The sequence below is a fragment of the Mastigoproctus giganteus genome, chromosome 12, assembly GCF_048544385.1.
Source record: "Mastigoproctus giganteus isolate SK-2022 chromosome 12, ASM4854438v1, whole genome shotgun sequence".
NCBI lineage: Eukaryota > Metazoa > Arthropoda > Arachnida > Uropygi > Thelyphonidae > Mastigoproctus > Mastigoproctus giganteus.
The window spans coordinates 33733307-33746445 of NC_143586.1; the positions used below are offsets into that span (position 1 = coordinate 33733307).

Here is a 13139-nt window from a genome sequence, read left to right on the forward strand (position 1 = left end):
GCTCAACAACTAGGTATACCTCTACAAAACCCATAAGGGTGCTGAATTTTGAAGAGTATTATAGCTGTAAAGATGGAGAGATGGGTTCCCTCACAGGTTCTTATGGACAATTTTTGTACAAAAACCATAAAAAAAAAAAAAATCACTTCAGAAATTACTGCAGAAAAAGCTTGTCTATATTTAGGATGATGGAAAAAATTTCAGATATTTTATAATTGCTTAATGGTTAACATGGGAACATTATTTTCGAGGTCACCTGTCAGGTGACTGCCACTACTGTCATGTTAAGTTTTTCTTGTACAATATTTCAAAAGGATCACACACTGACTGGCAAAATTTTCAGGTTTTTTTCTGCCTACCTACCAATGCTCTTTTCTAAGGGTATTGTAGAAAACATTCTATACATAATAAACTTTTTATTCACAATCTGAGCTTTTCTTGAAATTTTTTCATGACAAGTTGATGTCCTATTCTCTATTTTTTTGTTCATGGATATCTACAATAGTAAAATTATACTCAAAATAATACGAATACAATCGAATCAGAAAAATGCTAGCTTGGAGGGAAACACAGACTAACTAGATTAACAATAGCTGCAGGTAAGGGAGAAAGTAAATACATGGGCTGTGTTAAGGTAACTAGGAGTAAGAATAGGTGAATGTACACCAATGCTACAAGTATAGTAAAATAAATTGGATGAATTTGAAGTGCTGGTCAAGGCATCAAATGCATACACTGTTGGACCATCAGAGAAGTGGTGTCACTCAGATATAAGGAATGCAAAATTTGAATATGAGGAATACAATATGAACAAGGAAAGACAAGATAGAAGACGAGGTTATGCTCTTAGTTAAGAAGCGCATAAACTCTAAGGCAGTGCATCCAGTTGACATGGGTGGCCAGTACAATGTTGAGTCAGTTTGATATGACATAAGAACTGGGAAAGCAAAAATCAGAGGAGTGTGTGATACGCCTTATGACTCTGATGAATACAATGAACAACTGTACAGAGAAATAGAGTAGATCAGTAAATCAGAATTTCTTATAATGTGAGATTAACTTTCCAGATATTGACTGGAACTTGTCGATTGCTCACTCATACACTAGCAAGACTTGCAGATTTATTGGATGAGTTGTTTTCTACAGAAGCATGTTGGAGAGACAACATCCAATCTGATTATCAGCAGATTATTTGTGCATTAAGAATCTGCAGATAAAAGAACCACCAGGTGGCAGTGATCACAATGTACTGATGAGGGATTTACTTAAAGATGTAGCTACCATTAAGAGTAAAGGGAAGAGTTTTTGCTTTCGTAAAGGTAACTACAGTGGTCCCAGACAGTTTTTAAATTCTATACAGCAGCACCAACTGATGATATTACCATTTGTCAATTCTAAATGGGAAGTATTAAAGGAATTAATAATAGAAGCTATGAGGCTTTTCATACCAACTAAGAAATACTCTTCAAGGTTTAGACGGATGTAAAAGAACTAATAAGACTTGTGGCATAGAAGAAAATGCATGGGAGGTATATAAATTAGTCTATAATCAAGTCAAAAAAAAAAAAAAAAAAGGTTAGTCAATAAAAGGCAGATTATGAGAAATCTTTGGCAAAGGACGCAAAGATGAATGACATTGGTCCACTTGATAATGGTTCGTCTGTTGATGATTCTGCTCAGGTTGCTGACAAACTGAATGAGTATTTTGCATCTACATTCCCACATCAGGAATTGTTTAAGGAACTGGAAGCCAGAATTTTATCAAACTCTAATAGTGGGCTAAATGTTTTGTAATAACTGAAAAGAAAGTGGAAGAGAAACTGTTGAAGTTAAACATAAGAATGGCAACAGGGTGGATGGGATCTATTCACTTGTATTGAGGGAGACAGTGAAGGAAGTAAGCAAACCCTTAGCCGTAATTTTGAGAACATTGTTGGATTCAGGGGAGGGCCCAGTGGACTGGAGATGTGTGAATGTATCCACAATTCACAAAGGAGGAATCAAAGGGTGACACAAGTAATTACAGACATTCTCTTTCAGGGAAAATAATGGAGTCACTGGTTAAAGAAGTAATGCAGGATCATCTAGACAAGACTGTCTTTTGCATCCACAGCATGTGTTTTTTAAGGGCAAATTTTGTCTGACCAATTTAACTGGATACTACAATATAGTCACAAAGGAAATGGATGCAAACAAAAAATTATTTTGATACCATATACAGTAAAAGTCCAAAAATCCAGACCACCTGAGAATCCGGACTTTTCGAAAATTCACAAACCTTAAATTTAGCGGACTTTTGTGTGCGCGCGCACATGCATGAGTGCCACAGATGCCCAGCGACAACAAGCGATATGGTCACCATTTTGAAACGAGCAATCAAACTGTGGCAATGCTATAATTTTTGCCCTACTCTTCCCATTTACCATATATAGCATACGTATTTACAAGCCCATAATAATGGCTCCTAAAATAGATAAACTTCATGGTGTGAAGGGAAAGAAGAATATGTTGAAATTGAGTGAAAAACTTGAAATAATTAAGAAACTAGAAAGTGGTGTGAGCAAAACTGTTTTAATGGAAACATACAACATCGGAAAGTCTGCAATTTACGATATAAAAAAGGCAAAGAATAAAATTCTAGAATTCACAGCCTTGTCTGAGCCTTACAATAAAATTGCTGAGAGAAAAAGTTTACATCGGCCAAAATTAGAGAATCTCGATAAGGTGCTGTGTGCCATACCTTCTGATCGCTTTAGAAAAACGATCGGAAGGTATGGCAATTTCTAGGCCGATGCTTAATGCCAAAGCAAGGTCTTTTAAGGAGCAAATGAACATCGAATTAGAGTGCATATTTAGTGATGGATGGCTCAGGAATTTCAAGACTTGTCATGGTATTAGACAGTTAGATATTGCTGGAGAAAGACAGTCGGCTGATACACAAGCAGCAACAGAATATAGTGCAACATTTGAAAAAATTGTATCTAACTATGACCTTACAGCTGATCAAATTTATAACACTGATGAAACAGCGGTTTACTGGAAGTTTGCCCACAAAAACTTTGGCTGGAAACCAAGAACAAAATGCAACAGAGTTTAAGCTTAATAAGGAAAGAGTAACTGTTCTTATGTGTGCTAATGCTTCAGGTCAACATAAAATGAAGCTCTTGGTGGTTGGCAAATTTCAGTGCCCATGGACCTTTAAAGGAATTGTGCACTTACCTGTGACCTATAAAGTCCAAAAGAATGCTTGGATGGACAAAGATATATTTCGCGATTGGTTTGTTCATGATTTTGTTTCATCAGAACATGAGAAAACTGGGGAAGCCTGCAAATACAAAGTGCTTGCTACTTCTCGACAACTGTAGGGCCCACCCGCATGAATCAAAATTAGTGTCTGATTGAGGAAATATTTTTGCATGTTACTTGCCACCAAATGTAACACCATTAATTCAACCCATGGATAAAGGAGTCATTAGGAACTTTAAATGTCACTATAAAAATGATTTTTTGATGAAAATGATGAATAAGAATGTCAGCCCTTCAGAATTTCAATGCAGTTTTACAATCAAAGATGCAACATTTTCACTTGCGACTGCATGGAATGCAGTCAAGCCTGTTACTGATGAAACAGCATGGCGAAAGTTATGGGCAAACATGATGTTTGCAGATCTACAATCTGATCGAAACGAAGATTTTGAAGGATTTCACATAAAGCTGAAGGCATCTGAAGTGAGAGAACTGATGGAAACTGTTAAATTATGTACGGAAGACAACTATACACAAACTTAATGCTGATGACATAGAAGAGTGGATATGCATTGAAGATGATCTTGAAGTTGCAGTGATTTTCACTGGTCAAGAACTTATTCATAGCATTATAACTCCTGATAAGAAGAAGAGAATTATTCAGAAGAATCTTGTGAAAAAAATGACAAAGTTGAAGAAGAAAAGATATGTGAAGAATATACAATGATAACCCAGTTTAATATAATACAATAAAATATATAATGGCAGAAGCTTTCAAGACTGACAAAGTCTCTTTTTCAACTGATAATTTGATTTGAATACAACAGATAAGTGCAATGAGTTGAGAGTGAGGCACAGACGTGTGCCTTTGCAGCGGTTTATGGCCTTTGGATCGTTTAATATATAAAGTGACTCTAGCCATAGGCGGTGGCAAGTGTCGCGAGCGGTCTAATATTTCAAAGTCACGTTTGGGATCAAGATCGTGGTTGGTGGCCCAAAAAACTGACCAATCCACTGTCGCGGAACACTTTGGGGCCACCAACCACGATCTTGTCCCAAACGTGACTTTGAAATAGTAGACCACTCACGACACTTTCGCCACCGCCTATGGCTAGAGTCACTTAATATATTAAACGATCCAAAGGCCATAAACCGCTGCAAAGGCACACCTCTGCACCCCACCCATCCCAGAGACAACCATTTTAACGCTGGATAAATGCTGGAGTAAAAAAACAGCGCACGTCTGTGCAACAACAATAGGAAATGAATAACGTGCCTCACGTTATTCATTTCACGTTATTTGTATTCAAATCAAATTATCAGTTGAAAAAGAGACTTGTCAGTCTTGAAAGCTTCTGCCATTGTATATTTTATTGTATTACATTAAACTGGGTTATCATTGTATATTCTTCACAATCATGGACCCCAGTACACCAGGCCCATTCGTTACAAGAAAAGATATCTTGAGCTACTGCAGAAAAGCCCATTGAAACAGTTATTAAATTTATGGAACAGAACCATAGCTTCAGTCTTCAAGACGTCATGTGCTGACTGGGCTAGCCAGGTGGGTAAAGTGCCTTCCTGGCAACCCAAAGGTCGCGGTTTCAAATCCCGCCTCAGGCTTGGATCAGAGTAGAAAATGCAAAAACCTTGGGAGGTGCAATATAAGCCACAGAAGCCGATGCGCCAACAACTAACAAAAAAAAGACACCATGTATGCGCACATGGTGCATAATAATTTTATCACAAAGAAATTACAAAGTCGTAAACAAGGTGATATACAAAATTATTTAAAGAAAGCAATAGAAACATCAACCTATTTTTTTTTTTTTCTAGGAGCATTAGCAACTAAGCCCATATTGCTCCGGAAATATGCGGTGGTCATTCCCTGACCTTTCTGCATCCCCCGTATTTGGTGGTGACAGGCTCGAACCCCGGTCTAATCAAGAAGCGTGTGCTACGCACTGCTGCTCCTTCCCACCTGGCTAGAAACATCAAGCAGTGCAGCAGATAGAGTAGAAGCTGCAAGTGTTCCATCCACAAGCAGTGCAACAGACATGGCGGAAAAGAACGAATAAATATGTTTGTTTTTCGAACTTTGTATTTTATATGAAAATGTTTCGTTAATAAACTAAAACAAATAATTAATTTATATAAAATATGTATCTTCTGCTTTCATTTATACACTGTATTTTTCTTTTACAATGAACATGATTTCAAGCTTTAAACACGTTCTTTTTTTTTGTGGTGAAAATTTTCATGATTACATCTTTGTCGGGTGTTGACTTTATTTTTCTTTAAAACTGCTCGTTTCGATAAATGAAGCATGCTTTATTTACTGATGAATAAACTGTCAAAATTTACCTGGTCATCTCTTCTTTATTCCATCTTAAATTTGAATTTTAAAAATACTGCCTGAGAATCCGGATCGACCCAGTCCCTGAGCAGTCCGGATTTTCGGACTTTTACTGTACTTGGATTATGTAAAAGCTTTTGATACTGTTGCACATAAGAGACTGCTGTGGAAATTGGAAGTGTGGCATTAGGGAAAGTTGCTGCTGTGGATAAAGGAATGGTTGAGTGGGAGAAGACAGAGCAGTAATCAATAGACACTGCTCTTTGTGGACTAATGTTATTAGTGGAGTTCCCCAAGGGTTCAGTGTTGGACCCATTGTTTTCTATATTTATCCATGATACTGATGAAGGTATATTCCTTCTTAGGAAAAAGTACTGCAAAATTATGCCATACAGCTTCACAGATGAGCAGAGCAATGAAGAGTGTCATTGTGCAAAGAATTCATCCAAATCTGTCAAGATAATCCTAATTTCCTCAACTGTATTGTAACCCAACACTCATCTACAACACTGCTGATGAGTGTCAGGTGTTTCTGTATGACCCAAAGACAGAGCCAGAACTATGGTGGGGATCCAGCCCCAGGCACAGCACTTTAAGGGTACAATTGACTGGTTATGTATTTTAATAGCGCTTCATTTTTGATTTAATTACAGTCTGATCTCTGTTTAATGAACTTCTTTATAGTGAATTTTTTTGAATTCCTTTTAGTAATTACATTTAAAATAGTTTCCACAGAAAGAAGAAAATTTCCATATAACAAATGGATTATGAGACAACTTTGTAAGCATTGTACCCACCTCTGGCCTTTAGGCAATTAGAAAGTGCAAATTAAGAGTTAAAGGGATTACCATTCCACAATGTAAGTGCTGCCCGTAAAACGTGTGTAGCTACCTATCCCACATACTGAGAAGTTGCACTAGTTGACTGCTTTCTACAGCCAGTCAGAAGATTAAGGCGTATCCCTGACATGGATAACAGCCTATGGTCAACCTGTATTCTTTTTTTTTTTATAATAAAAATAAAAAAATTATTAAAAAAAATACATTATCTTTGTAGGTGGCTACATCTGATCCCAAAACTTGTGATTTTCTGAGAGTGAAAAAAATTATAAATTCGGGATTTATAATCACTTACAGGAAGAAATATCAGGGAGGAATAGGTTTTATAAATTTCAAAAATAACAACAGAGAAACTCCAATTACAAATTTCTATCATGTATGGCCCGTTTTGTGGAGTCACACTTCTCAGCTTTTTGGTTTTCCCTTCAGTGCTATCTAATCCTCCAGTGTTAGCCAGTTGGCAAATATTTCACTTGAATACCACAATAGCTGAAGTGTGAGTGTGGTTGCAGGTTAAAATAAACTAAAGCGTTAATTCAAATTCTGTTGTTCAGTTGTTGCGTCTCCACATTAAAAAAGTAAGTTAAAATAAATTGTTATAAACAAAACTTTCTTTTATGTACTTAATTTCCTTTAGTTTAACTGTAACAATATATTTTATTTTTATAGGTTATAAAATTATATGTAATTATCAGTTATTTAAAATATATGTTTTACAATTCGATTTTTGTCTCATTTCCGAAATGAGATTTTAGACAGTAATCGAATTGGGAGGGTGCAATTCTCCTTGTTAAATTTTTTTGAGTAAAGGGTTCTTGTTAATTTTTGGAGCAGGAAATTTTTCTTGTTAAAATACTTTTTTATACTACAGAATGCAGATTGTGAGCAAACTCTTACTTAAAATAATGTTATCAAGTTTGTCTTTTGCTAATCATACATGGCAGTCACACAGCTCAAGAATGAACAATCAACTACAATGAAGTGGGTTTTCGAATGCCGCATATATGGTTTTTCTCAGACAAAAAAAAAAAAAAAAAAAAAAAAAAGTGACCACAACTCACTTTTTTTTTATTTGTACCTGTAAATTGTAATTATTTTCTAAAATGTTATGATACTGTATGTGCAATAAAATATGTAATACACTAACTTACTAAAAAAAAATTTTTATTCCCTTTATTAAATTTTAACAAAAATACTAGTCAATTCAAAGAAAGACTTTTCCTCTTGGAAACACTTATATTGATGTATTCCAAATCACAAAAATTCATTAGAACCCATGAGCACTTTCTAAAATGGAAATTTTAGAAAGTGTTCACGAAATTTAATCAATGGAAAAGAGTAAAAAATTCTGGACTTATTGATGATGCTCTATAAAAAGAAATTTTAACAGAGATGCTCTATGTTAAAATTGCTTTTTATAGAGCATCTCTGTTAAAATTGCTTTTTAGAGAAGGACAGATTTCGTCCAGAATAATTTAAAAAATTATTCTGGATGCAATATTATTTTGTGCAAAAAATAATCTTGCATTAAGAGGTTCAAATGCGACGAACTGGGAATCCAAAAGCTGAAATATTCTTCAATATTACTGAACTTATAAGTCATTATAATAAAGAATTAGCAGAACAAATTTCAAATCATCAAAAAGGAACTGTGAATTATTTATCGCATAAAATTCAAGACGAATTTATATGTTTAATCGGAAATGAAATTCGGGCCAGTATTATTTCAAAAATTAAAAAAGCTAAATACTCCTTTTTAACTGATTGCACATCCAATTTATCACATCATTAACAAATGTCCCAAATAATGATATGTGCAAATTACTTAACCCCAGGGGCTCACATCTGGTGAGTATGGGCTTGGCACACCCAGGGTCCTGAGCTGGATATCATCATTCTTCTCTTTCTTGGTGACTCCTTTACTTTTGTCTGTCTCTCTCTCTCTCTCTCTCTCTCTCTCTCTCTCTCTCTCTCTCTCTCTCTCTCTCTCTCTCTCTCTCTCTCTCTCTCTCAGGGTAACTCAGGAATTTTTTTTTTTGGCTGGTGCAGCATAAGTCCCAGGCTTCCTTGTACCATATGGCTAATAATAATAATATAGACAGAAAAAATCAATAGAAGAGTTTCACTGATTTTATAGAAAGTAAAGAAAAGACTGCCACTGGATACAGAAATTCTTCCAAATTAGAAAAGAATGGACTTAACATTAAAAATGTAAGGGCAGAGATACAATAACAGGACCAATATGGCAGGAAAATATAATGGCATACAGGCAATAATTAAAAAAAAATTGAATTTGCAACATTTGTACCATGTTCAGTACAGTCTTAATTTAGCTGGTGTGGATGCAGCATCAATAAATAGTGTATAGGATGATAAGTTTTTTTGGCAATGTTCAAAGAATACTTATTTTTTTTTTGGTTCCACTAGTTGCTGGGAAATTTTAATGAATACTTTGAAGATTTCACTTAAAAGACATACAGACACAAGATGGTCATCCAAAGAATGAGCTATAAAACCTTTATTCTTACAAATAACAAACGTTTATGAAGTTTTAATTAATATTGAAGATATGTCTGCAAATGCAAACACTATCAGTATTGCTCAAAGTCTGCTTTTACAAATAGACTATCCATTTTTATGCAGATTGGCTATATGGAATAAAATTCTTCATAATACTGACTGTGTAAATAAAGCATTACAAGCTAAAAGTCTTTGCATAGGTAAGTCTTCCCAATAAATAAGCAAACTGATATAAAATCTACAAGAAATACGGGAAAGTGAATTTCAAGATATTTTTGGATATATACCACAGCAGAAAAAAATGGATATACCAGATGAAAGCTAGAAGAATAGATATACCAGTTACATTTCCAGATGAAAGAAGAAAGAAAAAAAGAATGACACTTTACGAATCTTCAGACGATTTCAATTTATCTGTCGAACAACAATTTTGTATTGAAATTAAATATGTTTTGGATGTTCTTATGAATGACTTGAGCACTAGATTTGAAAAACTGAATACTATTTCTTCAGATTTTGATTTTCTATTTGGAACTTCACTTGCATTAATTAATAAACCTGACTTGCAGAAGGCTGCTTCCATCCAACCTTGCATTAAAATACAACAAAGGCTTAAATGCATCAGATATTTCAACAAACACTGAAAGTTTCAAAAATCATGTTTTATCAATTCTGGAGAATTGAATCTGTAATCCCTTTACAACTTCTCCAATTCATTCATGAGTACTGTCTAATAGAATCTTATCCAAATATAGAAATAGCGTTACGAAATTTTCTTACTCTACCTGTAACAGTAGCAAAAGGTCTTTCAGTAAACTTAAATCGATTAAAAATTACCTTAGATCAACAACTAACCAACGTATCAATTGTATCCACTGAAAATCAGGGTACACAAAATAAATTATGATGAAATTATTGATGCTTTTGCTTCGGCAAAAGCGAAAAAAATTTGATTAAAATAATACAACTTCATTGCAACAAAATAATACAACTTATTTTTATTTTATGTTATAATGTTAAAAGTACTATATTTTGCAATATTTTGTTTCTATGATTTTATACTAGATATATAAACATAAGCTATCTGTGGTTTTTTAAATTTTGAAGCTATGTATTTTCTTTGCAGTTTATATAGAAACAAAATCTATGTAGATATAAATGAATATTTGTTAGTTTCTTTTTCTTTGACATTTTATTATATTCACTGTATTATTTAAATTATTTTAAGAAAGATATGCAAATCATAGATCGTTGCAATAGTAATTTTTATAAATTTATAAAGACTGACTACCTGCATATAATGGGGGGCACACTTATATTACTTGTGCCCCAGGTGTAGGATTGCCTAGTTCTGGCTCTGCCCAGAGATGAAACATCACAGCATGCAGTGGACTTCAAAATAATCACCAAAGGCCAAAAGGTTTATGGGATCAAGATAATGCTCATCACGTTTATCGAAAAACAGGTTGTGGTTCACAAGGAATTTGTACTGTACCTGAAGGGAAATTAATCAATGGAGTGGTCTATGTGCAGGTGCTTCAAAGACTACTGATGCACATTTCCCAGGTGGGGCTTCAATTTAAAGAGAAAAGCAGCTGATTCTTGCTGCCCGACAATGTCCACACCCATTCCGTACTCATCGTGAAGACATGTCTGATGAAACATGGCATTATAAAGATCAGCCATCTACCCTACTCTACTGAACTAGAACCACAGTAGACTTCTTCCACATCTCAAGATGAAAACTGCCCTCAAAGGAAAGAGATTTGAGGATGTTGAGGACATAAAAATGTAACTGCTGAAATGAACACCATCTCTTTGGATGTCTTCAGTGACTGATTCTTTTCAGAAACTTTAAGAATGGCATAATAAATGCATTCAATTATGTAGCGATTACTTTGAATAAAAATAAAAACATTTCTGGGCTCCTCACTTCATGTTCCTTCTTTTATTGCATATTTTAGAAATTTTCAGCAGACTTTTTGAATTTTTAAGCCTGTTTGATGTTAATTTAAAAACAATAAATTAATTAAAATTAATAATTAAAAAATATATACTATATCTTCTTACATCTCTTCCATCTACTATACTATCAAGATAATGAATATATTAAGAAGTGGGAAATGTTAAATTACTGTGATTGCCATTATTTCCACACATTTCAATAGTATGATGGCACACTCAGATGTGACTGTGTGTGCAACGTTTTTGGGGGTAAATCTGATAAAGCATTAACTGGAACTTATAATAATTTATACTTCAGTATAATTATATGATATTTTTAAAGACATTTAGAACCTTATAACAGGATATACTGCTGTACCAACCCACCTGTAGTTTTTTCTGTTTATACTTTGAGTGATCCTATAAAAACCCATAAGGCATCACATAAAACTAGTAGCTATAATTAAAGTAAATGCTAATTTTAATTCTTGAAATATAATGTGTTAAAGTTTATCTGTATAATGTACTATCTTAGCAACTATTCCTTTCAGTGAAATTACACAAATTCTAATTAATTCATCCACTGTACTTTTTTTTTCTTGTTGAATCTACATGCCAAGGGAGTTAATTTATGTATTTGGGATGGACCTCTCCCACTACCTCACTCCAAGTCCACCTAATATATCCAACAGAAAGATCGCTGAATCATTATGACAACTGTATCTTGTTGGTTTCTACCAATAACAGTTGCTGTTGGTACCACTAATAGAAATCAATTCAATTTTCCAGAGTGAATATCCACATATTTGCCAATTATTTGTAGGAGAATAAAAGCCATTTACAGCAATATACTATCAAATTTGCCAATTACGTATAGTTATCTGAAGTGGTTGGAAATGCTAAACCAGAAATTTACCAAGATGTTTTAAAAAAATTCTACCATTCAACTAAAACCATGTGAACACATACTGACATCTGATAACAATTGCTAGAAAAAAATTAAATTTTGCAGAGCAGTTGGTTCAAAGTGACAAGAATAACACCATGTTAATTAAAAAAAAAAAAAAACTATCTTGACAGATAAGAATGGGGATGTTCCAGGTGGGCTACACATTTTTAAGACTTTGTCGTCCAACTATTTTCTAACAATCATAGGATTTCAATCCCATCACCAAGCAAATGTACTGGCAAATACCTGACGGCTTAAAAAATAATATATATATATATATATATATATATATTACACGCATTATGCGTGCGTTATAATAGCAGGATTTACCTGCCTAATAAAAAAAAAAAAAAAAAAAAAGGCAATGCACAAAGTATCACAAGTAATAAGAACACTGTTACTAGTTGACACCTGAAAACAGCTAAGCCTAACTTAGAAAACAAATTCGAAGTTTTTGGAAAAAATTACTTCACTGTATACTTATTTAAATAACAGTTTCATTATTATCACTTAATCCCCAAAAGAATTAAAATCACTTCATCTTAACAGACGGTGAAAATATCATATAAAGCCAAAATAATAGTAACAATTATAACTCACTGACGCTAAAACTAATTTGTACAAGACGAAAGAACTAAATATTACAGGCATGCAAATACACAACTCTGCGAGTTTTGAACTTTCGTACTTATGGATGGAAAAAGCCTTAATGCTGCATTAAAAAACTGCGTACACAAACGTATTATACATATATACGACATTTAAAAAATCGAGGCAAAGTACTCTTTGCTATTAAATATCTTAAATACAAATTTAAAACAATAAAACAGAGACACACATACCATTTTCAAAACAATCGAGAAGACACCAATGCCCTCTTGCAGCAGAACATTTCATATTACATGTAAAAACTAAGTGAAATATATGATCTTTTACTTTTAGGTAGTTCGCCTAAAAACATTGAAAATTTTCCAAATTGGTTCATATGACCATTATTCCAAAGTGGCAGGAGCTATTCCATACATTATCAGATAAATTGTAATCTTCATGTCTTACATTTATTTTACATTTATGAAAATTTAGTAGTAGTAAAGGCATGTGATACAAGAAAGCAAGCTTACGTAGCATCAGCCAAAAAAAAAAATAAAATAAAAATTTATTCAGATTATTCTTGTTTTTGGAGCTTATTTATGCCTCGATTGGTTTGTTCATTAATATAGCTCATTAGTAATAGTAATGGAGGCATGTGATGCAAGAAAGCAAGCGTAAAAGCTTATGTAGCATC

The 13139-nt window shown here is 33.7% G+C and overlaps 1 protein-coding gene across 1 annotated transcript in view; it reads right to left on the reverse strand.

The window, feature by feature from the left end:
* Nucleotides 1-12740, reverse strand: part of e(r) (enhancer of rudimentary) — a 53903-nt gene extending 41163 nt beyond the window's left edge. The window contains exon 1 of the mRNA XM_090386890.1: nucleotides 12697-12740. Coding sequence (XP_090243016.1) covers nucleotides 12697-12699 — 3 coding nt within the window. The 5' untranslated portion in view covers nucleotides 12700-12740. The remainder of the gene's footprint in view (nucleotides 1-12696) is intronic.
* Nucleotides 12741-13139: the final 399 nt, after the last annotated feature.